Here is a 27410-nt window from a genome sequence, read left to right as displayed (position 1 = left end):
TACCATTGCCACTAAGCTTGCATATGACCTCTATGTCTAGATAGCAAGCTGGCGTGCTATCTGAGCCAAACCTTAGCTCTCAAAATTGTTTTGAATGCCGTGTCTTACATCTTGAGCGTACGGCACAGTATTAACCTTTGAGGAATGGCAGAGTCTTTGCTGAGCAAGAAGGAGACTAGGAAACTATGGTATGAAGATTTAGTGCTCCAGTGACCTCTTTGTTCAACCCGCATCCTTTTTTGTAAGGTTAACCTGCTCAATATATGCCCTGGGAGCTATATGGGAAAAAGTAGCACTGTAAGGACTGTGTTGGTGACCCATGACTCTCAAGCATAAGCTGCTTTGCCAGTACAATAGCCAATGGGATTGGGCAACTAGAGAAAAATAATGTGAATTAAAGATTAACCAATTTTTCTTAAGCAGATCACTAGATGTTTCGTAATTCAAACAAATGAAAACTGACAAAATGGGATTGTGTGTATCTGATCTGAGAAACTGACACACGAGAAAGCCTGAATGTAACTAATACAGATGTATCATGTACTTTAGCATATATTTCAATGGTGGGAAACCTCAGGGCCAGGGGCCAAATGCAGACCTTCAGCTCTGGCCCTCAGAATTCTCTCCAGGCCATACCCCACACTGACACAGACTGTTTTTGCCTGGATGGAATATATCACTGAACTCTCAGAATGCCTCTTGCTTCTCTGGATGAAAGACAAAGGGGGGTGTACGTAGAAGCCAACCGACTGCAGAAAACTAAAATTTACATTAACTGTTCTGCCCGCTTTTGCCTTTGGCCCTCACCCACCACAGGCAGATGACCTTGGAAGCTTGCTGAGAATGGAATGTGACCTTTGGGCTGAAAAAGATTCCCCAGTCACAATGTATTGGACCCAGATAGCTGTTTGGATCCATGAGGAACCCCCCCATTCACCCATGAATGAATTATTATTACTTCATCCATAGATCTCAAGGTGGTTCACAGCATAAAAATACAAGATCAAAATAAATAATAAAAACAAAAACAAAACAAACCATTTGTGAACTAATGCAAAAAATAAACTGCCCAAAGAATTATATTAGGCTTTGAAGAAATCACTTCACTGTATAGGCACCCAGAGCACTTCAGGCTGTTCAAAACTAAAGATGCTCAACTGAACATGTATGAAACATTTCTGTCCCAGGATCCCTGACAGCTAAATGACAGCAGAATGTTATAACCCTGTGTGGACCAAGCGGGTCCTCAGTGGTGATTCATAGTACTAGGGAGTGAATTTAGCCCAGCTAGCAGTAGACCATGAATCAGGCTGCATTTGACAGAATCTTCTCATGAACATTAAAATCATGGCCTATTAGAGCACCTCTCTTTGAAATCTTGTGACATCCCTGTTCAAAGCCATCATACAATTTCCTCACTTTGGAAAACGAAGCAAAACAAACAAAAGTCGAGTAAAGCTTATTACTAATAATTGTTATGCCAGTTAAAGAATATGCCTTTAGACTATTCAGTATCTTACAATGAAATGAATATTTTAATACTGAATTCGAAACTTCTTTAAAAAATAAGAGCAAATCCACTAAAGGAGCATGTTGCAAAATTAATCTCACATTCCTTTCCTGAATCACATTAAAGTATTTTAATGTGGGCATTCTTAGCAAGAAGGAATGGGCTATACCATAAAAGTACATTACCTATTTAGAGATGTGAATCTCTTTTGGGATTGAGGGTGTATAGGAGTTGTGAGGGAGGAAAAGAAACTTCAGTAAAAATATCATACAAATCTGACCTAAATCAACTTCAGATATTACAAGACTTCAGGGCACACACATGTGACATGAATGGATGAACACTTTGGGGCTTTTAGAATACCCTGCACAACTGTAGACCACCACACCAAATATATTCTAAAAACTATGAACCTCCACTGTGGGGGAGAGTATTACTGCATTCATTTCCTGCTTCCAAGCTTCCTATTGGCATATGAGAGAACTGGATGCTGGACTAGATGGGCCACTGGTCAGAACTGACAGGATTCTTATGTTTTTAGTCATAGTTCACCAGTATGCTTTTCTGGCAAAGCTTCTCAAATATTATGTCTTGCTAGTCCTTTGACTGATAAAGCATATATTATGAAACTCGATTCACATGCCCCAATTTTGTGTACTGTAAATTTAGGTCAATGGAACCATATAAGATTTGTAATCTGACACACTACTCACTATGCCAATTCTAGAGATGAATGCAAGCTGGTCTTCCAGTGAAATTTCTCTGGGATGTTTCACAACTCTCTACTTTGTGCATGTTCTGAAGCAATTATACACCTGCCATATGCCCAGCCAGTCAGACCTCAATGCTCTGACTGATATAAGGATGTTTGTAAAAGTGACTTAAAAGAATTTGACACCAATGAGTGGAAAAGTCTGGCGAGTAACAGAAACATCTGGCATTACAGGCACTGGGCTGGCACTCAAAATTATGATGAGAAATTACCCCTACAATTTTAGCACAGAAGTGAGCACAAGAAAGCAAAGCATTGTTCATGGCTTTTCCAATGAAATACACAGATGGAACAACTGTGGAAGGCCTTGCCGATCTTGGAATAGATTCTTCAGCCACCAGAGAAAATGGAATTAAAATGCATCTAAAAGGATGCTATCTATCATCAAAGAAGATGGACAGCTTATGGGCAATGCCACTTCTATATTATGCACCAGGGTCTTCCAACTGTCATCACAGGCCAGCATTCTTAAGAGTCACCAACTGCATATCAGATCCTGAGGAGATTGTGCATTGCTTTTGATATGCACCAGACAATGGAAATGTACTGCTTTGAAACAAACATTTTAGACAGAGTCTGTTTTGAAGTTGTATTGAGCCACAGTCTTATAAGACATAAAATCCATATACTACTGAGAACTGTCAACTTTCCCTTAGCTCTAAATACAGCTTAAATATATAATATGACACAGATTTCACTGTCAGCCACATTACTTCATAACTTGAAGATAGGGTTACATGAGAAGAAGGCAGTTCCATGCAACAAATTCTTCTGCTGGCCACCCACCCTGTGAACAGGATGAAGTCCATTGTGTATTTGTTTTTTTGAAAATAAAAATATTTGCAACTATGGCAAAATAAACACATCATGAATCCCCACTTTGAGCTAATTGTATACCCCACTGTGTGCATTACTTAATGTGCCTTACTGCATTTTCTTAAGTAATAATATGATATAAAAGAGTTGCCTCTATCAAAAGTTCATTTATAATGTACTACACAATCTATCCATGCTACACATTTGTGGCAACACTCTTAATTTATCAAGCATGTTCTACAAAAATTGTGTATTGTCTGGAGCTTTAAGAAGCAAAGAGACAGTAGATTTATCATGCTGGCATTTTGTCCAGTTATGGTGGGTGGGAGTGGTGGTTTCCCAGTCCAGGTACCTCTATCTAACATGGTGATTCTGCTTCTTCTGGGAACCCACAGTGTTACTTGCTGGCATCAAACTCAACTTCTGTATGAGAGGAGAGTAGGGAAATGGGCAGATGCGCACCTAGTTTGGACAGGCAGTCTCCATTGTTTTGTGGGCAAGACGGATGTCACCATTAATGCTGCTGGAGCTGCCAATTCTTTCCCTTCTCTGTGTTCCAGACACTAACTGCACTGATCATATTAGAGGACAAAGCTTCAATGGATACGTCTATATGAATGTGAAAGCAGGGAAATGCTTTATTTGCGCATGCAATGTGGTCCATGCAAATGAAAATATAAGAGGAAAATTATCTGCACATTTAAAGTCCAATTTTTATGAGCCTCTATTAGATTGTGCCTTTGAAGTATTGGCCAGTATTTCACAGGTTTCAGTACTGAAAATGCCAATGTATTAAACTCATGTAAAATTCACAACGGGAAATAGAACATTTGACCTCTCTTTCATGCGCTCAGTCTCTAAAAGCTTCTTGATGCAGTGATTTGCAGTTATCGTCATTACTGCTTGCATTAAAACAAATTGCACTGTGTTAAAATAGCACCTGGATGTCTAATAGTTGAAAGGGTTATCCGAGCTTTTTATTGTAATCTTGGTTTGCCTTTCTTTTCCTTGGACACTTCAAATTATTGCAACATGAAAGTTGTAGAAGTAATCACCAAAAATACTTTAAAGCACTTGAAAAATGCTATTTTCTCATTGTTAGTTCAAGAAAAAAAAATGCAAATTTATTTAAGTGGTAATGGTGTATTTTGCAATGATAGGCATACTAAATGACTAAGGTAATCTATCCAGATCAGGCTGCATTTTTGCCAGGTTATGATATTAAATGAAATGTTGGCTCCCTCACCATCCAAATCATTTCACCTCTTCATTTATTGTTCTAATTAAAAATGTAGGCACTAAATAAATAAAAAATCTAAATAAATCTTTACAGCACATCATACTGCGTGACACAAAGGCAATTTAGGTATTTAAAATTACCATTGTGTTTCTAATCAGGCTTTTCATCTATTTTCAGAATCTATAATCTAAAAATATGCACAGTATTAAAATAATGTCCCTCCACTTAACAGGAGTATTTTACTTCACAGTGTTTTATTTCTGAGTGATAGCCTAAGTATTACCCTCTGTTTTAATTATGAGCAAATTGAGACACAGACACTCTGGGTTAAGTAAGGTCACACACAGAAAATTGAATGTAAAAATCAAAGCAGAAAGTTAACACAAATTATACAGAACTTGTGTCTCATCTGAATATATAAATCTTGAGACAGCCAAAATTAAGCATTTTTAATTTCAATTAATTTCAATGACAGGGTTAAGCATAAGCTGTTTATAAACTTTGGTTGGATGATGCCAATAATACTTTGCAATATTATTACACTCCTCAAAATACCGGTTGGCCTGACTGTTTCAGTACTGGTGCTTAATGTTTCCTAATTGCAACTTTAATTCAATTTTCACTAGTATACAATACATATTTACATTGCAGTCCTATACCTCTGGGGTATAGGAGGTATAGCAGAAGTCATTGTGTGGATTTCTGCTGCTGAAATTCATCATTTGAACCCGACCCTATAGATCCTGATTTCCCACCAACTTTTATCCCACCACCATATGAAATTAAACTCATGGCTGCATATTCTTCAAAACTCGGGTACCAGGATGTGCCTGCCTAGTCACAGTGGCTGTTGCACAGTGGTTGGATTCTTGCAATGTGCTCTATATGGGAGTGCTCTCAAGTTTGGAAGATGCTGCTGGTGCAGAATGCAGCAGCCAAGTTAGTGAGTGGGTAGTTTCCTGTGCACATATAACACCTGCATTTGCTGCCAATTACCGGTAGCTACAAAACCAAGTTCAAGGTGCTTGTATCAAGATATAAGGCAGAACGCAAATTAGTACCTAGGTGCCCACTGGATCGCCAAGATCCTGCTCTTTATACAGCACCACGGTTTTTGAGGTCTGTTAAAGAAGCCCTCCTAAGGGGAACACATCAACCAAGGGTGCAATATGTGGTGATGTGAGAGAGGCTATTCTCAATCTTGGCATCCCATTTAATCACAGATTCAGTTGGGAGCAACCCTTTTGGGTTTAAGAGACCTTTTGAATACTTATTTATTCATGCAGGAATTTGGGAAGTACAGTGGTACCTTGGGTTACATATGCTTCAGGTTACATACACTTCAGGTTAAATTTACATTGCAGACTCCGCTAACCCAGAAATATTACCTCGGGTTAAGAACTTTGCTTCAGGATGAGAACAGAAATTGTGTTCCAGGGGTGCGGCAGCAGCAGGAGGCCCCATTAGCTAAAGTGGTGCTTCAGGTTAAGAACAGGTTCAGGTTAAGAACGAACCTCTGGAACGAATTAAGTACTTAACCCGAGGTACCACTGTGCTGTTCTCTCTTGCTGGACTGTATATAATTTTTATGTTTTATTGCTGTTGCTGGTTTTAGATTGTTTTATACCAGGAATGAGGAACCTTTTTCCAGCCTGAGGGCGACATGCCAGTGGTGACCACTGGGCCAGAGACAAAACATGGCAGAGCAATGAAGTTCCCTACTCCATTTTTTATAGGATATTTATTTTGCTGCACCCCAATCTGGTGTTTTTTTTTTTTTCGAATTAAGAAGAGGCTAAAAGTCCACTGAAGAACTATGGCAGCTATCCCACACAGTTCCAGATGGACCATCAAACCTAGAGGATGAACACTCAGACAAGCTTTACAGGAATAGTTCAGCTCACATTTATCTGGTCACAGACCAATGTATTGAACCCATATTTTTTTTAAAAAAATTAAGGGTATGCCTTTGTTATATAGACTACAGTCCAATCACCCTTCCAAGCCTTCCTGCTATCACAGGATTTGATGGGGTGGAAATGTCCCTCTACCCCAGGGGTCGGCAAACTAAGGTCCTTGGGCTGGATCAGGCCAAATTGCCTTAAGGATCCGGTCCGCGGACTGTCCTTGGGTTGGTGTGGGGATTCTGTTCGTTCAGGCTGCATCATTCCCCCCCCCTGCGCCATGCCATTCCCCCCTCCCTTACACACACCACAGCGGTGCCTCCTCCCTCCTGGCTTCTCCCTGCTCTGCCTAGAGGAGGAAGGGGGCTGGGCTAAGCTGACTGAGTGCCATTTTAAGCAACCCTTCTCCGAAGCCAGCCCTTTCATGCTGCTCATCTTCCCTCCTCTGCTGCCGTCCTGGTGCTGCTGTGGCCCAGAGAGCGGAGCGGACGAGCTCGCTCTGCCTACCTATGAGAAGCAACGGTGGTAGTGGTGGCAGCGGCAGCCCCAGGGAAGGTAAGCGCAGCGGCTGGGGCTGGGGGGTGGGGAGAGGACTACTTGCCCCTGTCGCCTCTTCTTCCAGCTCACCCCCCAGTGGTGCCGCTTCTCTGGCCCACCACAAGGGACAGTCGACCAGCCTGTGGCTAAATTTTTTTGCCAACCCCTGCTCTACCCAGCCCCAAACAGCTCTGCTATCTTCTGTTCCCCAGTGTGCAACCTGTAAAAATTCCCCCAAACAGAGCATGTTGGAAGGCAACATGGGATCCCCTGGCTCCAGAGCTGGATCCTCTGCCATCCCATGCCATCATTGGGCTCAGCTGCTGTTCCTGCTCCTGGTTTGCCTGCCTTGCCTTCTACCCCAGCCCCAGTGTAAGCGGCAGAGTGGTGGATGCAGCAGAGGCTGTGCTGCTTGGTCACACCCTGCTGCTGCCTGGCTGGGGTTAGGATTGCTCTGTTAATGTCAAACTGAATTACAAATCTGATGGCAAGTCAAACACAGAGACATTCTGATATGGCGTACTGAAGAATTAAATAATACAGGAAGACATCCTTATAGATTTTGCTCATATGTGGTTTGTCAGAGCCTACAGCTATTCCAACTATATTTTTTAATGCTAAGTACTTCATTTCATTCACAGTTTCAGTTATTGTTCTCTGCATATTCAAGCACTATTAAAATAAAGCTGATTTATTGGGCAATCACTCTTATTAATAAACGTCAAAACCCAGAGTATTGGGGGGGAGGGGGCTGGTATAAATGGCCAAACAGAAAATCTGCCAAGTGAAACAGAAATAACAGAAAGATTTTAGGAAACTGAACATTTATGGGGAGCAAAAAAGATACAGAAATAAACAATTCCAGAAAATGGATTTATGAATGGCTTCTCAAAAAGCACATCTTGGCTAGGGCTAAACGAAATTGAAGCCTTCAAAAATAATTGCAGGTTCCATGATTTTACCCTGCATCACAATTCTCTCATTATCTCCTTCTGGAAGGATATTCATTAACTCCAGTCATCATCTTTCTCTTTCTCTCCCTCCCCCACCCCCCAGCAGTACTGAGAGAAACCATTTTGTGGGTCATAATTCAGCTGTCAGACACTAGGAAGATGTGGGTCCTATTCTTACTTCATATGGCAAAGTGGAAGGACTGGTATACATTCGGGTGTTTGTAGATAAAAGCTCGTACACGGATGCCAGGGGCTCCCAGCTGATACAATGCTAAATACCTTATTGTGCATCTTGGAAACATTTCTTCCTTGGACCAGTGGGCATATTGCTGTCTCACATGCACCAGTTTATATAAGGCTGCCCAGAAACCAGCTAGCATACCAATGGAACAAGGGAGCAGAGGAATGAATCATATTTTCCAGCTGAAGCATAAAGGAGTTTCTGTGCAGAAGGATGCTTGGATATTTCTGATGATGATCCTTCCTTCTTGGAAAAAGGAATCTTGTGAAAATAGAAAGGATGAGCTACTATAGTGTATACCTGTGTCTGAGAACAGTTCCTCCCCCCCCCCTTTTGGGGAAAAGACAATATCCGGAACACAGAATAATCTACTACACTGCATGCTCACTGGCCTTTTAAATATCTCAATAGTTTTGGCATTCTTGGGCCTTTTAGGCAGTACCAGCCGTGGGTGTCAAGAGGCACAGAGGGTTAAAGCTCTAGGTACCGCAAACAGGGCACAAAGTGTCTGCCAGCCACTTCTTCTCTTCCACACACGAGAGAACAAGAAGATATAACGACCTGAATGCATAGATGGAATTTGCTTCCTGCACAAAACACAGAGCTAAAAGGCAATGCATAATTTTTGATGACAGGGTGTGGAAAATCGGATAGCAAGAAATAAGGAGTTACGAGTTGGCCTGGTAAAAAGAATAGGAGTGGCTGCTCAAAATTAGAGAAGAATGAGAAAAGGTTCAAAAGGTAGAACCATGAAAAGGATACAAAGATGTTGGATGTAATCAGGTAGGTAGCTGTGTTGGTCTGACGCAATCGGGGAAAAGAATAACAAGTTGTCCAGTAGCATCTGAAGGTATCTGAAGAAGTGTGCCTGCACACAAAAGCTTATACCAGAACAAACTTAGTGGATCTAATCAGAATACCATAAACACAATGGATGAGGATTTTCATCAGTTGGAATATTGGTATTGGGAGCTGGTTGGTCTTCCTTAAGGGTAGAGGCTCTAGAGCAGGAGTAGCAGAAACGATGTGCTCAAATGCTGTAGTTAGTCAGTAAGTCTCATTAGCCCCAAACGGCATGACCAATGACCAAGGATGGTGAGAATTGTGGTCTAACAGCATCTGGAGGGTGCTACATTGGCTATCCATGCTCTAGAGTTCAACATTCAATCAAACAGAAAGCTGGCAAGCAAAGACTGTGTAAGACAAAACCATAAACCTGGGTGAATGGCTATGACTTAGCTCACAGCAGCAGGAGGACCAGAGGAGCAGCAAAGGCATCATAATCTCCTCTCTGGGAGCCTGCATGCACTAAGACAAGATCTGCCTTAGCTTTACATGTAAACTGAGCCACTGCCATGCCTAGTTTGACCCTAAGTTGTTTTTAAGGGATGGAGCCTGGTTCAGTAACACTAAGCCAACCCATTGTTTAGCCCTGGGTAATGTGGTAGCAGTCAGACTGTGGGGAGGAGTCCTGCAGCTGTGATATGACTCTGTAAGCCTCTCATTTGTTCTTTCACTCTGAGACAGGGTTTGGCTCAGCATTAGCACTACTTGCAAACTGGGTCACTGAGTGACTTCTGTCAGGACTATGGCAAGAAAGGAAAGACTTAAACTTCCCATGCACCATGCCATTTTTAAGTTGATATTTTGCTTTAATGTAACTGTGAACTTTGAGAGGTTGGGTTGCTTATTCGGGGTTAATTACAAATGTTTGTATACCCTCACTAGAGCAATTTCAGAAACTGCCGTGGAGCATGTGGGAAATGTAGTTCGAAAGGTCCTGCCAAATAGGTGAATGACACCTGCACCTCCTACATCTATTATATCTGGCAGTTCTATAATCTCTTGCAGCCAACATTCTGGAGAAATTGGATATAGTCTCATTTACGAGACAGGTTTTCTTCTTTCAGTGTATCCATCTGCTTGCTTATTAGAAATAATAATGGTCATTCAGTGAGACCAGTATTTTTTAATTCAAAGCATATTTCTGCAGTACAAAAAGCTTCCCATTACTTCCAGTGTTTCTGTCTTTTGGGTAATGATGCTTTTTAAAAATGCCATATGGCAAACAAATTATAAACCATTCTAAACTGGTTCACTGATTTTAAGGCTATCAATGTTTATTCTTTATTGGTGCACATTACCAGAAAAATTAACAGCATCTGCTTGCATATCTATGATTCTGCAAATCTGTTAAGAATTTAAATGAACCTCTGCTACAGTGGCATGTAAGATTTCTTGTGCTGGATATATGTTCTTTTAACTTAACATTTCAACAGTTAACCATTGATAAGAATGAACACATTTCTGATGGCACATCCTTCCTTCAAATCCTTCATAAAAATCTCCTTCTTCTTTCAACTAGCCTTTTAAATGGAGATCTTTATGCTGATTTGCACCTGTATTGTAATTATTTTTATACAGATATATTTAATTGTTTTTAATCAAGGATTGTTTTCAGTTTGTTTTATTGTATTGTTCTACCACTGATGTGTTTATTGAGCTCCTTCAGGAGGAAGGGGAGGATATAAATATTATTCTTAACAACAACTTTGTTGGCACAACTTTTTAGTTCTTATTCTCTAGTGAAGCGAAGCTGAAGTACATATAACTGAACTAAAACATATTCTTCCCTTGTTTACATTCACCTTCAACTCCTCTTCCTTTATCACCTCTATTGCATTGAGAATTGAGGATAGGGTAAAGGCCTGTATTATTATTTATAGAGCCAAACACTCTATAATCTACATACATTATTGTTGTTGCTCATAGTGATTACACTGAAATGTTGCTGTTATGCTACACCTACTGTTGACTTTTTCTCTTGTACTTATGAAGTATGTAGCAAAGGTATACAACCACTTTTCCAGCTCTTTCTTTAAAATCTGACACCATCTTATTAAAAAAGAGAGGAAATAATTGCAGGGATCAGGACTCAAATGTAACAAGGTGAACTGTTCAAGTCCATAGAGCATGTTTAATGGGTTTCTTTATGTTTGAGAGCTGGCCCTATAATGTAGTTCAGTGAGCAGTAGCAGAACAGCTATAGTAAAAATGACAGGAAGGACACTATTTGCAAAAAAGTGCGGGGGGGGGCAGGGGGGCTCAGGCTGCACAACTGGGATATATGGTACATTTACACAACACCCAAGTTCTGGAATGACTTGAAGGGCAAGCAGTGGTATTTCGACTAAGCTGTATTTGCTGCTCTTCTAGGAACAAGAAATAAGACAGTGAAGTCACACTTCCTGCCAATGGGCAATCAGGGGTGCATTTGTGGCCTATGTACATATTTCCTTATTTTAGCAGGCAATAAACCATCATCATGGGACATGGGTGGCAGGCAGAGACAAGTGCAAATACCCTGCACTTCTCTTTTATCATGCAAAGCCAAACTTCTGCATCTTCCCTCCACTCTCAGGGGCAGGTACAGGCATATTCTCATTGGAAAAGTTATTTATTTATTTCATTTCTATACCACGGATCACAGAGTGGCTTACAATATAAATCTGAACCTTTTATTCTGAATGAAGGAGAAAAGATCTGGAAGCATGGAGAAAGTGTGGGCCATTTGCATTTGTTTGTAACTTCTACGTTCCATAATATCAGAAGAATCCTCCATTGTGCACTTCTCTTTTGGCTCAAATCCACAACTGCTTTGGACAAAGTACAGATTGTTGGTTTCTTTTCCAGTCCCTGGAGCTATCTTTAATTCTGAATGTGTTACGTCCAAGAGCAAAAGAGCAAAGAGTGTTGCGGCTTCTAAGCTTCCAACCCTTGAGTTTTCTTTATCTCTACTGGGTGCCATTGTTAGTCTACGGGGCTAAGAGTGGAAGAAAAATCTCCCTTTCATCCTCCTGCCTGTGTACCTGTTCTCTCATTCTCTGTCAAGTCCTCACATATGAAGTGAAAGAATTCCCGCATAGGTTTCTAAGGGGAGAAAAGTGAGTCAATATTGTAATCTCAGAGGAGAATAGAATCCTAATGGTTATTTAAAAAACTTAATTGTTGGCTATAAATCCCTTCCATTTTATGACTATAAACATGTTCTGCCAATATCTCCCCCCTCCTCCACTTTAAATTCAGGAATAAGACTTCAAGTTGGTAAACCTGCCACCTGTGCAATTCCTATCCCCCAATCCTACTTCCTAGTCACAGCGAGCAGTCAAAAATACACATTCCCAGCATTAAAATGAACCCAGACTTTGAAATTAGAACTACGTACTTCTGCTGATTACTGATCAAATATGTGAGACTTTCAGGGTGCAGTTCAATCCACCAGCAGAGGTATATTGGGAAGTGGCAGAAGCCTAATTATGTTGGTGGAACTCGAAATAGGCTACTGGCCTGACAGATCTGCCAGTAGAACTCCTCTGACATACCTGTAGAATACTCTGCTTGCAGAGCTATTTCACCAGTGAAAGTATGTTGATGAAATTGGGGTGAGCTATGGATGGGATAGTCCGTATAGTTAAAGCCATGGTTTTCCCGGTAGTGATGTATGGAAGTGAGAACTGGACCATCAAGAAGGCTGATCGCCAAAGAACTGATGCTTTTGAATTATGGTGCTGGAGGAGACTCTTGAGAGTCCCATGGACTGCAAGAAGATCAAACGTATCCATTCTTAAGGAAATCAGCCCTGAGTGCTCACTGGAAGGACAGATCGTGGAGCTGAGGCTCCAATACTTTGGCCACCTCATGAGAAGAGAAGACTCCCTGGAAAAGACCCTGATGTTGGGAAAGATGGAGGGCACAAGGAGAAGGGGACGACAGAGGACGAGATGGCTGGATAGTGTTTGCGAAGCTACAAACATGAGCCTGACCAAACTGCGGGAGGCAGTGGAAGACAGGAGTGCCTGGCGTGCTCTGGTCCATGGGGTCACGAAGAGTCGGACACGACTAAAAGACTAAACAACAAATGGATGGGAAGCGTAAGAGCACACTTATGCAAAATCTTCTATGCACCCAGAACATGGCTGCAAAGCTTTAGACAAGCTGCCAACCTGGTGTAAGGAATTTACCTCCCAAAACAAGGTAGCCACCTCTGGTCACCTTCCATCCTACCAATATTGCCGTAGCAGAGCATAGGATATGGCATAACAACTCCTATTCACAGCACACTACCACCAATATAAAACCCCATATAGGGAGACTATAAGACACATGACATGGGGTCCTTTTCTCTGACTTCATTTCACATGTACTTGGAGCTCACAGAGTGGTATTCTGATGATGGGAAACTATGGAAGAAGGATTACTTGGCCCATCTAACAATGGAGGCTTTGAAATGAAACTCTTAACAATTAGGACATACAGAGATGTATGTTGTGTAGCATTGTATCAACAACACTATCATTCCCTGCCCCGCTTTATTTTGGCCTAAGGTAACAAGACCTAACTGCCAAGAGTCAATTATCTGTATTAAAACTGCCCACTTTATGAAGTCTGATTTCTGAACAGCTTAAATCAATAATTTTAAACAGGTCACTGATTATATGTCAGAGTGCAATAGCTGTGCTTTGGATTTTTAGAGAGAGGGGGAGAAAATGTGCAGACTAGCTTCAGAAGCCCTGGAGAGGAAACGTGGCATTCACAATAACAGCAAACTGATTAGCAGCTTGAAAGTAAGGCAATTACAAACATGAGAGAGAACTTGACATCATTAGAATTCCAAGAGCACAAATACATTAGCATCCCAGGAAATACAAGACAATAAAAACCAGCAATGCAATGCAGGAGCATAAGGCTTACTTATATAAAATGGTCACATTTCAGTAAAGAATGAAACTGAGCCCTCCTGAACTCACCCCAACACACATCACCATTACACACACACATTCAATCACCACATAATACAGCCGGGAAGCTTGAGATTATGTACCGGTTAGAAAATGGGTGAGTCCTTTTCACAAATACCTTCTTTGCATGAACGAGATAATTATGCATTAAGAATTGCACATTCAAATCATTGTATGTCCACAGAGGAAAGTAATTCCTGTGCCAATCAACAGTGAAAAACAAAAAAACCAAATTTAAATCCAGGAAACACAAGGCTTAAGGAGGGATTTAGGTAGCCTACAGACATTCTGTTGAACATCTAATCCAAACAGAGATGTATTTCATTGGTATTCCAGTAGTGGCAAACATGAAACTTGCATGAGTGGATTGTCCTTAAGTTGCATCCAGAAACACACAGGAGATAAATTCCAGGGCAGAACAACAGCACAATTCAGCTATTTTTGTAGAAATGATTGGATCTCAAGGATACTTTTAGCACTTCATCAGACACGTATTGGTCAGTAACTACTGTCATGTACATCACATAATACATCAATAAATATGGAAGAGAATACTATTTGTCTGTAATGTGCCAGTGAAATGTCAGGGATTTTTAAAATTTGTAATGGAACTGGTTGGTTACTGCATAGTAATTTACAAAACTGCATGCTTTATAATGCTGGTCACCAGCCTGGGAAGCTGTCCTCTTATATATGCCAGAGTGCCAGCAGTGCTTGTTTGCAGTAGACACCATGCAGTGTAAAGATGATCAATAGCATCTGCTAAAATTTTAATGAGGCAAGACCCAGGGAAGGTTAATTGTCCCACATGTTCTCCTTGCTAGTAACAGAGTCTTAATGAAAAACCATTTCAAGCAGCTTTATTTTTTTCTTATTTAAGGGTTTTCAGGACACCAGTGCAGAATGGTATTCTTCTGCCGTGCTTTTGGGTGCAGCAGAAATGTTAAGTTCTAAGGGAGAAATGTGGCCGTCACATTGTTAGAAATCTAGTGTGGTACCCATCGGTTTATAATATGCACTTAAACTACTTTCCAGTTGAATGGTTGCAGATTCTTTGCTTTTTACTCAACTGGCAGAAACTGATATGTACAACCCCAGCAGGACTGCTAATGTGCCTTATTATCGTCTCAGTATGAGATCTGGAAAGAATCTGCTGCACAACCCTGTATAGAAGGGGTTCTCAATATGGTGGTTTCCCCCTTGAAGGGAACATGGATATGTATGTTCATTAAGCAAGTAATAACTTCCTGACATCCAGCCAAGACCTGGGTGCATTATATATCCCTGACAAAGGACTGAACGCAAGGGCTGTGACAGCACCCCCACTTTCCTAACATCCTAATATGATTTGAGAAGAAGGGAGCTAGAGAGAGTAGTCACTTTGTGGTTAATGGTATTTTCCTGACCATAGTTTATGGATAGGATTAGAGATATGTTCTATTCCTCTTATAGTGCCAGTGTTCAGATTAGTATCCCACAGATCAACACAAGCAGTGGCAACAGGCTGTATAAATGAGGTTATAACTAAGGATCTTGGCATGTTCATCTGTACAACAGATGACAGCACAAAGATAAAAGGGTCGGAAGCCATAGTCAGGCATTAAGGATGGAGGATGATCTAAAAGTTTGAGAAACTGCTGTAGAGTCTCTGGATGCTATGATAAACTTCTAAACTACCCACATGTAGAATCTCTATGTGCTCCAGCCAATCAGAATTTATTAAATACCTTTCCTAAAGTACTTGTGGCTTCCATGAATCTGTGATTTACCAAAACTGACCTGAGTAGAAATGGAAATAAATGAATATACTGTGCTGCTCTATATTCTTTATGAATCCAGGCATATGTTACCATTATAGACAGGTTATTATTGGGCTATATGAATTTATAGAGTAATGGCAGGCCAGATATTCCTTTACCATTTTACTTTCCTCAAGGCAGGTGAGTTTTGGTCTGCTGGGTTAATGATTCCATCATTTGATAACACTGTTTTCTTGAGTGATAGATTTCATCAGCGCTTTACCAGAATTTCCTTGCCAACGTATGGTACTGCATCACAGCACTGACTCTTTTATTTCTGTATACTGCACATGAGAGCAAGACAGCTCTGACACCTTTTCCTTTAGCACATTTGATGGGTGTACTCTTTGCTGTGGGAGATTTTTTTGCACTCACAATGAAACAAAAATTGCATTTAACAGCAGTCTTTCCAGGGGTAGCATTACACTATTGTTTACGGTGACCTTTTATTTTCAGATGAGGAAGCAAGCTAAAATATCGCTTGCACACAAGCACACAAAAAGGGGAAAAGGGAAAAGAACAGAAATGTAGCAAGAAAAATGAGAATACAGCAGACGATGATGCTGAAATTCTAAAGCCATGTTTGGCACAATTGTTTCATCATAAACTGGCAACTTTGACAAAATGTATTTAAAGATATTACAAGCGAAACAATCACAAAATATAACAAATATGCATGGTTTTTTGCAGTGCAATTTTTTTTTTTTACTTTCACAACACTATTCCAATACAGATGAGAGATCATAGAAAGGTTACTGCAAAAAATGAGATCTTTACAGAACATGTAAAGCACCAGTCTTCATGAGAAAGTAATTTATATTGGGGAAAGGCACAACAGTAAATTAGACACACTCTTCCAAAGCACCACTTTCTCAGTTTTCAAAGCATTCCCACTGGGCTGCTAATGAGTAAAAGAAGTATCACAGAAGATCCTAATTCCATGTTGCAACTACTTTGACCCTTTGTAATAATATGAATTCAGTGAGACTATAGTATAGTTGAATGAATGGAACTTTATTGTTTAATCTGGGGTCACCAACCTAGCGCCCACAGTCACTATGATAACTGTGAAGGCCTTCACTGGTGCTCCTGGGCAGAGCATCTAGATGCTAAGATTTATTTGCTTTCTTTAGTGTTTTTAAGGTTCTAGCCCTCCTGAAAAAGGAAGTTGTGAAGCAAAATGTGCAGGTACCATTGTAAGCAATTTCTATGAAATAAGCCAGGCTGGTTGCTCCTGTCAGTAGCTGTTTTAAACCAATAGGTGAAGCTATGTTGTTGAGAAACCAAGCATTATGGATATTGATACTTATAAAACAAATCAATTATATAGAGTGAATATATTATTTCTTTTACCTTGATCAAAAGGCTTGTTTGGATTCCAGTTTCTGAAATAATCATCCTAAAGGGAAGAAAATAGGAGTGAAAACAGTTAGACTGTTAAAATGAAATGTAGGTATTCTTTTGGGCAAGTCTTTTATTTATTTCTTTGTTAAATAAATATGCAAAGCTCTTTTTCTGTAATCCATTTACTGTTTGGCCTCAAGATAAAACAAAGTTTAAAAATTAAAAATGTTGCTTTCAAACATATACACACAAAATATAACACAGAAAATGAAGATATATTTCACAACTCAAAATACTGTGCTATCTTAGTGGCTCCAGGGTTGTGTACATATCCAGGGAATTTCAAAGAAGACTAACCAGAGAAGGGAAAACTCCTCTTGGCTTCATTTGGAATTGGGCTCATCTAGCCCAACCAATTTTCTTTTAAAGTCAGCAGAGAGCCGGAAGCTGTCTGCGGGCAAACATCGGCTCCCTTGGTCTATAGAGCAAGATGAGCGTGCAACCCCAGAGTCAGTCACGACTGGACCTAATGGTCAGGGGTCCCTTTACTTTTACCTTTTAGCACAACCAATTTTCTTTTAAAGTCAGCAGAGAGCTTGGTTATTTTTGAGTGCAATCCCAAACTTTTTCAGGATATCATTGCACACCCAATGACATAATGTGGAGAATGACATGGTTGAAATCCTTCCCCATAACCAGCTCACTTTTCTTCCTTACTCCACTCAAAAATTTATACCTGGAATGGATTGGGAAAGGAAGAGGGTTAACTTCGGTTATATCTGAGTTAGAGGAAAACTCTGGAAGTAATAATGCTTCATATTACAGCTGGGCTTTTTAATTTGCTGATATTCATATTCAAAGCAAAGGCATTATGAATTGCAGTGACTAAATTTGATAGCAAAGGTTCTTTTACCCATTACACACGTTAGTGATAAGTGACCTTTCCTCTGTCTCTGGCATGTATACCTGTAGAAATCAGCACTAGCAACATATTTACAAATGAAGTCTGTGAAACTGGCCTTTGTGGTAAGGCATCTGTTTAAGAGCTATGCATAAGGAACTGTAATACTGTGCAAGTAGTGAACACAAGACAAGCAGAGGCAGAGGTTGCTTCCTTTCTCAACAGGGCCACACACTGGCTGCTATTAGCTAAGTCTTCTCCTCCTCCTCAAGATGCACAATCAGGATTCCATTTCACAATACCAGATTTTGTAAGCATGGCAAATGGCTCTTCCTGGGTGTGCATATCCTGCATGGGAGAGAAATGACTAGGTGTAGGCCTCATATTTCTGTGCCAGAGATGATAAAAATACTACAGGTTTGTTTTGTTTTGTTTTTTTACTAGGTATTCTTCTCCTGTAAAGCACTCTGGGATAATAAAGAAGTCATGAAGGGTGGCATGCAAATGATATTTAAAAAACCCAATATTTTCAACTACTTAACAAGCAAAGGATTTAGTGAGCTGTCTTGAATTTAACAGCTTAACTAGTCAACCTTAGTACATTCCCCATCCCCTACATTTATCTACATTTTTAAAAATGAATTAAAGTTGCCTTGCTATTGTCTAGTCATACCGCACACGGTAATTTTAGTGATCTTGGATTATATCCAATACACTCTGGGGTAGACCCATTGAAATCAATGGATTTAAATTATTAAATATATTGATTTCAGTGAGTCTACTCTGAGTATCACTAATATTGGACATCATTTTGTTCAAATAAAAAACAAATTATTATCTCTTAATGAAGCAAAATGATTGCTACTTGTCCCTTTTGCAACCTTCAGTCAATTGATTCTGAGAGCTTCTCTTCATCTCTCTCTCCATTTCAGTCCCCCTCTGCTGTGGACTATGTATAACTTCTTCACTTGCTCCTTTCATCCTTTCCTCCAGAAGTTTTTGGTGAAAGCATTTTAAAACAGATTTTAAAAATCCATTCCCTTTACCCCCATCTACATTCCTCCTCTTCCTCTCCTGTATGGCTGAGGTTCCACTATTTGCTTCTTTTTCTGTGATTATTCACTCATATTTGTCTTTCATGATTCTCTCTTTCCACTCTACTACTCACGCCCCCACTCAATTTTCTCTTGCTTCCTGACATCCATTGCCCTAGCATTCCTTTTTCTTGCATATTTGCAATTATTCTCTATATGTTCTCTCTTTCATTCCTGTATGTCTACCCTTGTTACACCAAAAAAAAGTGTTTGGTTCTCATTCCCCACTCTCTCTCTCATTGTTCTTCTCTTTCTTGAGGATACTGCTCTTTTCCAATGTCTTACTTTCCATCCTCCAAATGTTGTCACTTTTTGTTTGTTTTTTAAGCCGCTCAGCCTATCTTCTCTTCCGCCAATCCTCTTAGAGAAAGAAAGTGTAAGGGTAAAAAAAAAGCAAGCAACAGCTACATGAATGCAACGCTGCCCACTTGCTTCCAGCTCAGAGAAGGTTTGCTCCTCACAGTTTACTTTGCCAAATGTTTTTGAGTACAACTCTCGTTTGACAGTACAGAGATAATTCTAGAAAGTATAGCCTTTCCATAGGTTGTCTTCGTTTTCAAATTGGTTTTAGTTCTTTTCACTCTCTAACTTCTATTTCTAGTAATCTTATTGCAGCAATATCTCTTCTCTGTATTCCTTCTTCTGGTTCTTTAGCCTCCAGTCCAGCTGACTGACCTACTTCCATTGCTTGTTTGAGTACTGGAGTTAAGCAGTAACTTTCTTGTCATTACTTCAGAGTTTCTAACAATGGTTCTGCTTAACCACCTCTTATCCTTTCTGAAAGAACTGAATACTGGGCCCTTTTCTTTTCACCCCTGACATTCTCCCTTTTGGCTCTTTCATCTGCTTATTTGCTCTCACATACCACATTTATATTGAGTTACAACTATACTAACCTACACCCAAGCCATTTCTCCTTTTCATGTTCCAACCCCCCTGTGGTTTTCTGATACCCCTCGATTCATATGAATAATATCCAGTTTCTCAAACTTAATTTGGGTCAAAATTGAGCTTCTGATTTTTCCTCCTTATGCAGAACTTTCTCTTGTACGTGTTCATATTGTTTTTCTCCTCAAGCTTAAAATCTAGGCATTCTCATTTCCTCCATATGTCCATGGTCTTTCAAAGTCTTAACATTTAAGGTAAACAATTCACTACCAATTGAAGTAGACTGCACTTATTCATGGTCAGTATTTTCTCCATTTTCTGCACAGATAACTTGTAGCATTGTTCTTGTTGGCAATGCTGCTTCTGCTCTCAAAATTCTATAGTCTGTATTCAACTCTGCCACCTGCCTAATATATTCTACTTGCCTTTCAGCTCATGCAATTCCCATCCCCACTCTGGTTATACTGCTCCTGTCACTTGGTTCCTCTTCCTTCTCATCAGTGCTTTAAGCTACTTGTATTTAAATAATTTTGCATTATCTTTCTCCCTCTCTATCATCTCTTATTTCTATACACACTTCTTCCTAAAGCCTTCACTCTAAAGGTACCAATTTCCTAGTTAAACCTAAGTACACTTTTTCTATTCCCCACCTTCTTCCATTTCTCATTCCCTGGAGTGCTCTTCCATTTAACAGCTGACTCTCTTTTACATTGAAGTAAAAACTCCTTTACATTCTTGATTCTTCCAACTGCTGCTCTTCAACCCCTTTTTACCGTTCTTCCATTTCCTCCCTAATATCATCGTGCCTTTTTGTTAGATTGCAAGCCTACAGACAAAGCTTGCTTAATTTGTGCGCAACTTGCTAATTTGTATGGCATTAGGCATATTTTGAAGGTGATACTAATGGGTTTTTTTCCTTCCATAAGATCTACATACCTCCTGATTGTAATAAAACCTCAAAGCGGTTTACGAAAGGGCAGCGCTGTATATAAAAAGTGTGAGCTGGAGTGGGAAATTGTTCACATACAGATCTAATCACATGAAGCAGGAAATGACAGCTAGTTAAGAATAAGAAGATATTTTCAATGTACATATTCTAAACTAGCATCATTTTATTTTAGCAGCTTCTGCATCCCAGGGCTTCTTCTAATGCAGTGGATTCACTACTACAAAGTTTTACTGCTCAACTGAACAAATGACTTGCAGAAGCATATTTCCCTCTCACAAAAAGTATTATTAGACCTGACCCCCGCTTTAAGCTTAATTGCTTTTAATTTATTCCTATACAAAATACAATGCTTTAGTATTTCTTAGGTGTCTTTTCTTCTCCAAGCTATTCGTTACTTACATTATCTAAATTGAGAGGAACATATTCATTTAACCCACTGCACTGTAGGGGCAGCACAATGATTCCATCTAGTGTGATGAGAATGCTATCCCCAGTTCTGCTCTGGAAAGTTGGGGGAACTCCAACAACAGATTTAGGGAGCACACAGGGGGACGAGGGGCACTGATGGAACCTTAGTTTTAATGCTATGTTCAATACAACTCAAAGTCTCTTAGGAATAAAAGCATGTTTGTGTATGGGGAAAAATACATAGATAAGGGAACTGTGGGGGGTTTTGTTTTTGTTTTTAGAGAAACCTTCTCTGATCTATAAACTTTTAGCATGTAGAAAACTACATGCTTTCTTGTACTCTGACATGGTGATACTATGTTAATGGGAGACACTTTATAAATATTTTAAATAAATAAAGATTAACAGCGGCATTTATTCTGCTATTACTGCTTTATTAACTGAGCACTGGAAAAGTCCAAGGAGTGCTCACTTAGTGAAGTTTGTGTGATTAAATGCCTGTACCAGTTTGATCTTCCTTCCCTACTGGATCAATTTGCCTAGAGCCATTTTGCACCCAAATGTTAAACCAGGGATGACAATACAGAAGTTTAATGGGCAGCATTCAGCTACATTTTGCTCTTTTCTGTGGGTCTACTCTGAGGAAAGCTTAGTTGAATATCACCTGATATAGTTTCCAAACAGAATGAACTATTGCTCCATACTTTCCAGTCTATTTCATAGACCAGAGACCAGAAAATGAACAAGTTTTGGAACAAAGAGGCTAAACCATTATTTAAAATGTTGACTGTGTATAAAATGACATGCAGTACCTTTTAGGTATTCAATTGTTAACAAGAAGAAGCAAACATACCTCAACTTCCTGATGACGTAAGCATAATAAATGAGGAAACATAAAAGAATGAATTTAAATATTGGGAAAGAATGCAAACATTTTTCAGTCGTCGTCCCCCCAACAATTCAAAGATACATTTGATGCAAGACAAAATTTAAAATCAGAATATCCATTTATACTTTCTAAATTCCAATGCAAGTCATCTAGCTACTTCCATTACCTAAATAAATATACAGTTCTGTAGGCAATAAAATTTTTGAAAACACATGCTTGACAAGTATAGGAAAACTAAACAGAAATGAGCTTATCTTTCATGAGCTCTTAATGTTATGTTGAATGATTTTGCCATAGTTGTGGATAAACCTAGACCTGAATTTTTTAAGTCCTATGTTTTGTGAAGTTAGAAAGGGTAGGGGGAGGGAGAAAACCCCCCAATGCTAATTACTATTAGAACTATACTCCCTAAAGGTAACTGATCTGTAGTGGCCTCAGTAGGCTCTTTGCCCATCTGAGCATTTGGAATCTTAATTCATTAGTACAAATGACTAGTAAAGGTAAAGGGACTCCTGACTGTTAAGTCCAATCGTGGACGACTCTGGGGTTCCGGCGCTCATCTCACCTTACTGGCCGAGGGAGCTGGCGTTTGTCCATAGACAGCTTCCTGGTCATGTGGCCAGCATGACTAAGCCGCTTCTGGAGAACCAGAGCAGCACACCCGCCAGAACGGTACCTATTTATCTATTTGCACTTTGACATGATTTAAAACTGCTAGGTTGGCAGGGCCTGGGACCAAGCAACAGGAGCTCACCCTGTCCCGGGGATTCGAACCACTGACCTTCTGATTGGCAAGCCCTAGGCTCTGTGGTTTAGACCACAGCGCCACCTTTACCCTTCTTTACCTTTACATCAACAGTACATATTATTTAGACATGTAACATTTATGTAATGAAACCAGCAAGGTGAGAGGATTATAAACGATTGGACATAAGAAATAAATTGTAATACATTGAAACATACCATTTTTAAATGTTTAAAATTTTCTTTAAAACATTTGCAATGCAGTAACAAGCTTTAATTTGAACAACATTAGTAGTTGTATGCTATCTACTAAGTATATCAATAGTTATAAATCAGCTATATGAAGAATATGTTAATCTTAGTGGTGTGCAGGGATCCAGATGGATCCTAAGCAGAATGCTTTGGAGGGATAATAATGTTGTTCAAGGTGAAGCAGGATCTGTCCAACATGCCCTTACCCAAAGCAATGTCCCCTGAAGCGTTTTGTGGTGCGCTGGGGATGTGGGTGTCAAAGACACAATTACAGTGCATCTGCTAAAAATTCAAACTATGTATTTAAGCTTACTATACGGGGAAAATGTGAAAGGGAGGGTTTCAAACCAGATTACAAATCTATTTTGTAATCTGAGGGAATAATTTTATCAGTGCTCTTCAATCACAGTGCTTTGGGAAGAAGAGGTGCTGATGAAATAAAGAGCTTGACTCTTCAGTGTTTCTTTCTCTTTTGAAAGTTCTGTCTCTAAGGAGCAGGATGCAAGAAGAGTTCTGGTGGGATTCTCTGGAGGTTTCTTTTGTGTTCCTCATTCCAATCAATACACCCAAACTCTTGTTGCCTACCTTTCCCAAGCTCTTCTTTTCTTATTTATTCTATTTTTACTTACTTTTACTGCAGTTGGCTTTTTGAGTCCAAGTGTATTATGGCAGCAGTACTCATTCTTGCTCAATCATGGTATGGGATAGGAGAATCTGTCCATTTTTGTTTCTTTCGCTTTCTCATTTTTCAAATCTTAAGTTCCATTCTCCACTTTTGCACATCAATTAGTGAATGTTTTCCTTCAAAATTTATCAGCAGTTTTTGGATGCTGGAAAGGATTGCTCTATTTGCAAATCATTGTTTTGCTGATTTCATTTAATATTCTAATTTTCTGAGATTAATTTGGGGTTTTCATCAGCTGTATGCCATTATCATCATAACTATAACAAATAAAGGCTTGAAATATCTCGCTTTGCATGTCATGAGTCTATCTCATATATTAGTTTCACCTTTTAAATTGAATTACTGAAATAAATGAACTTTTCCACGATATTCTAATTTTTTGAGTTTCACTTGTATTTCACACACTTGTCTTCAGAACATTATACTTGCTAATGTAAGACACCAGAATGAAAGCTTTGAAGGTGGGTGTGGGTAGCAGCATTAATAATGTTCAATGTACACATACCAAGTGGCATAGCACCATCAGCATTTATTAAAATAATGTTTGTTCCACTCTTCATCTAAAAAAGGCCCCTGGAATAGCTTATAGATTGCTTAAAAATATTTCAGCCTGTATTTTGCCCCTTACCATCATGGATGAAATTAGCTTTAACTTCTCCTGCAACTACCCTAGACATAGAGATCACAACAGAAGTAAAGTCAAATCAAATCACAAAAAATTGCTTGCTCAGATTAACTTTGATGAGTTCCAAATATATATAACTCCACCCAGAATCTCATTCTTGTTTTTTTAACTTCTGCTTTATAAACCTGATAATTAAACTCCTTGAAGCAAGTAAACTCTTTATTACATAGGAACACATTTCACAAATGTTTTGCAAACTTGTCAAAAAAAGGAAGCTTACATAAAATGCTTAGGTTATGAATGGCAAAAACATTAGCTAAATAGGACTATAAATGTCGGATAAATTGCAGTTATCCACTGTACACTAATCTAGCAGCAATGAGATCAATAAAAGAGCTCTAGAGCGAGTGTACTACTCTCAATACATTCTCATATTTGGGGACTGAAATGCTACTCTTAATTTTGCATTAAGTAAATGGCAAGAGATGGCCTTTTGTGCATCAGTGTCCTGGAAAGGCAGACCAAGGCCAGCTGACCATTACTTTCCAGGTAGAGCAATAACAGCATAGGAGCTGAAGCAGTAATAGCAGCTGAGGCAATCAGCCAATCAGGAGAGTGACTGTGGAATTTAAATGAGCTGCTGACAGTTTAACAGGCAGATAGGGACTGAGCAGTCTTCTTAGCACATATCTGTCAGGAGGGACAGATGGTGATTTGGCCCTCAAAGATAGGGATTTGACTCTCAGTGGGAGAGGGACTAACAGTGTGGACAGTTGGGATCAGAACTGGGTGCAGTTAGCTAGGAAGGGCAACCCAGTTTTCATTCCCCGAGGGCAAGTTAAATCCAAGAAAAGGATGAGTGGGTGTTGCTGGTTAGAACACTCATAGATTTTTTTGGGGGGGGGTGTTGTCTACCTTTGACTTGGTTTGTAAAAGACTGCTGCTTAAAAGTTCCTATGTAAAGAGTTTGTATTTTAAACTAAGTTTTGTGCCACACTTTTGAAACCAGAAAATGTTAAGCATTCGTTGACTATAATTAAATAAAAAAATAGTTTTGTTCCATAAATGCCTCCTCGTGCTTTGAACCTCCGAGCTGAGAGTGAGTTGTCACTGGGTAGCCTTCACGGAAATACTACACCTTGCTGTTGTTAAAACATGAATGCTGACTCAAACAGTTAACTGTAGACCTCTGCTCTGTGGGTGCAGTGAAAACTTTTATCTAGTAGAACACACATAATATCAGTCACAATACTCAGCATCCATCTTTGTTGAGGCTGTTTGTTACACCTGTGCCTTTTGATCTCCTTGCTTTGTAATATTGAAAATCATCTCAACATCAAAGAAAGGTTGGAGCAGCTGCTTGTTGAAACCAACCTAGCCTATACCATAAACATCTCCCCAAGGTCTAATGCCCATTTAAAGCAAACTTTAGTACCAGCAAATTACACATTTCCCCCTCTTAATTCAAATGGAGATTTCCCAGTTGAGCCTGCTCTAGTAAGAGAGGTTAGTCTCTCAACCTTCTAAGCACACTGTAATTTTCCTAGCTATCATTTTCTGCCCTGTCTCTTGGGAGGTGGAGAATATTCATTCAATTAGGTTGGTTTCCACAGTGAATGGATTGCATATACTATTGGGATATTTCTTGTAATCCCTCTATCCACCCTTTGGCAGAAGGAATAATTGAAGACATGCTGATACATTTGCCAAGGCAGTTGGAAGTCAGGTGATACTACTTGTGCACATGAAAAGATAATGCAAAATATATATGGTAGGGACCATTTTGGACAGCAGTACAGATCTGGGGGAATCAAGATCTCTGAGGTTGCTGCACCTCACTTGTTTACGAAATTTTAGTAGAGTCACCCGTTTGAAGATGCTTTGGGTATGCATTTGAATGTGTCTATATGTAGAAATGTTTGCTTTTCATAAGTTTATAAATATATAAATTTTGTTTACTTTATTAAACAATGAAGATAAGATCATACACTTCTGCACAGTATGACACTGAATCTCTCTTATTTGGGATCTAATAATTAACCAGACTATTCCTCCAAGCCTCTTCCTTTTTAACATACTTCATTTCTGAGGCCTTTTAAAATTATAGACTCTTCCCGCAGATAAAATGTTTGTCTCTTCACTAACTAGGAGAAACTGACAGTCCAAATCCTGGCTACTTCTCCTCTGCAAAGCAGAAACTATGGATGGCATAGGATCCCAGCTGTTGCAGTCCAATATACAAACTCTCTCCGGCCCAGTCAAGTTGTATAACAGCCTAAGGCTATGATGTCAATGTGATTTTAAAGGTTTATAAGATTTGATGCTTTTGAGCATTCTTGCATTGTTTTTTTTTCTTTTAACATCCAATAGCAACACCCTAAAAATTCTCACCGATTTTGGGGGTGAGCAAGACTGTGTTCACATATCCCTAACAAAGACATGGGTTGGGAACCCCAGTTAGGTAGACAGCCGCTGCGGTGAAGAAGTGGTGTATGGGGCAAGAGTTAAGTATCCCTCCTCTCACCTATACCATCTTCCCTGAAAATTGTGTCTTTCCAAAGCCATTTTCTAGAGGAGCTTAAAACTGGGGGATTAGTTGGATGAGAACTCCCTGGAACCACCATTGGCTCATTGCTTGTTTGCAGAACCTGTTCATGGCACTCCTAGGTCTTTTGGTGGCTGCTGGCTGCCATTTCTTCTCTAAGAAAACCCTGCTCTTTACAGAAAAGAACTGCTCTTTACAGAAACCATGTTGATTTGTCCTCAGCAAGGCCTATATACTTAGAATTTGAGATTTAATAATGCCTTTCACTAACGTAATGACAGACTTTAACAGGCCTGTAATTTCTTGGTTTCCCCATGAATGATATCTAAATATACGAGGTCAAAGAAGAACATAAAATTAAAACCTCATTCACTATTGAGCTGCCTAGAGCAAGTAACAAGGGTAACAATGGCCAGTAATGAAATATGTGTCCATAGTTTTTGCTTTGTATTATGGAAGCAACTCAAAGTTTTGCTTTTATTGGCTTAACTCTTAATCATTTTGAGAATAATTAAT

General features: G+C 39.5%; 1 protein-coding gene across 2 annotated transcripts in view; it reads right to left on the bottom strand.

Annotated features, from left to right (window-relative positions):
* SPOCK1 (SPARC (osteonectin), cwcv and kazal like domains proteoglycan 1) overlaps positions 1–27410 on the bottom strand; it is a 404411-nt gene that overhangs the window by 254733 nt on the left and 122268 nt on the right. For both annotated transcript variants that reach the window (XM_081893955.1, XM_081893956.1), the window contains exon 3: positions 16924–16969. In XM_081893955.1, coding sequence (XP_081750081.1) covers positions 16924–16969 — 46 coding nt within the window. The remainder of the gene's footprint in view (positions 1–16923; positions 16970–27410) is intronic.

This window comes from Podarcis melisellensis, assembly GCF_964234715.1.
Source record: "Podarcis melisellensis genome assembly, chromosome: 2".
NCBI lineage: Eukaryota > Metazoa > Chordata > Lepidosauria > Squamata > Lacertidae > Podarcis > Podarcis melisellensis.
The sequence above is the reverse complement of the archived record's forward strand: the minus strand, read 5'-3'. Positions and strand labels throughout refer to the sequence as shown.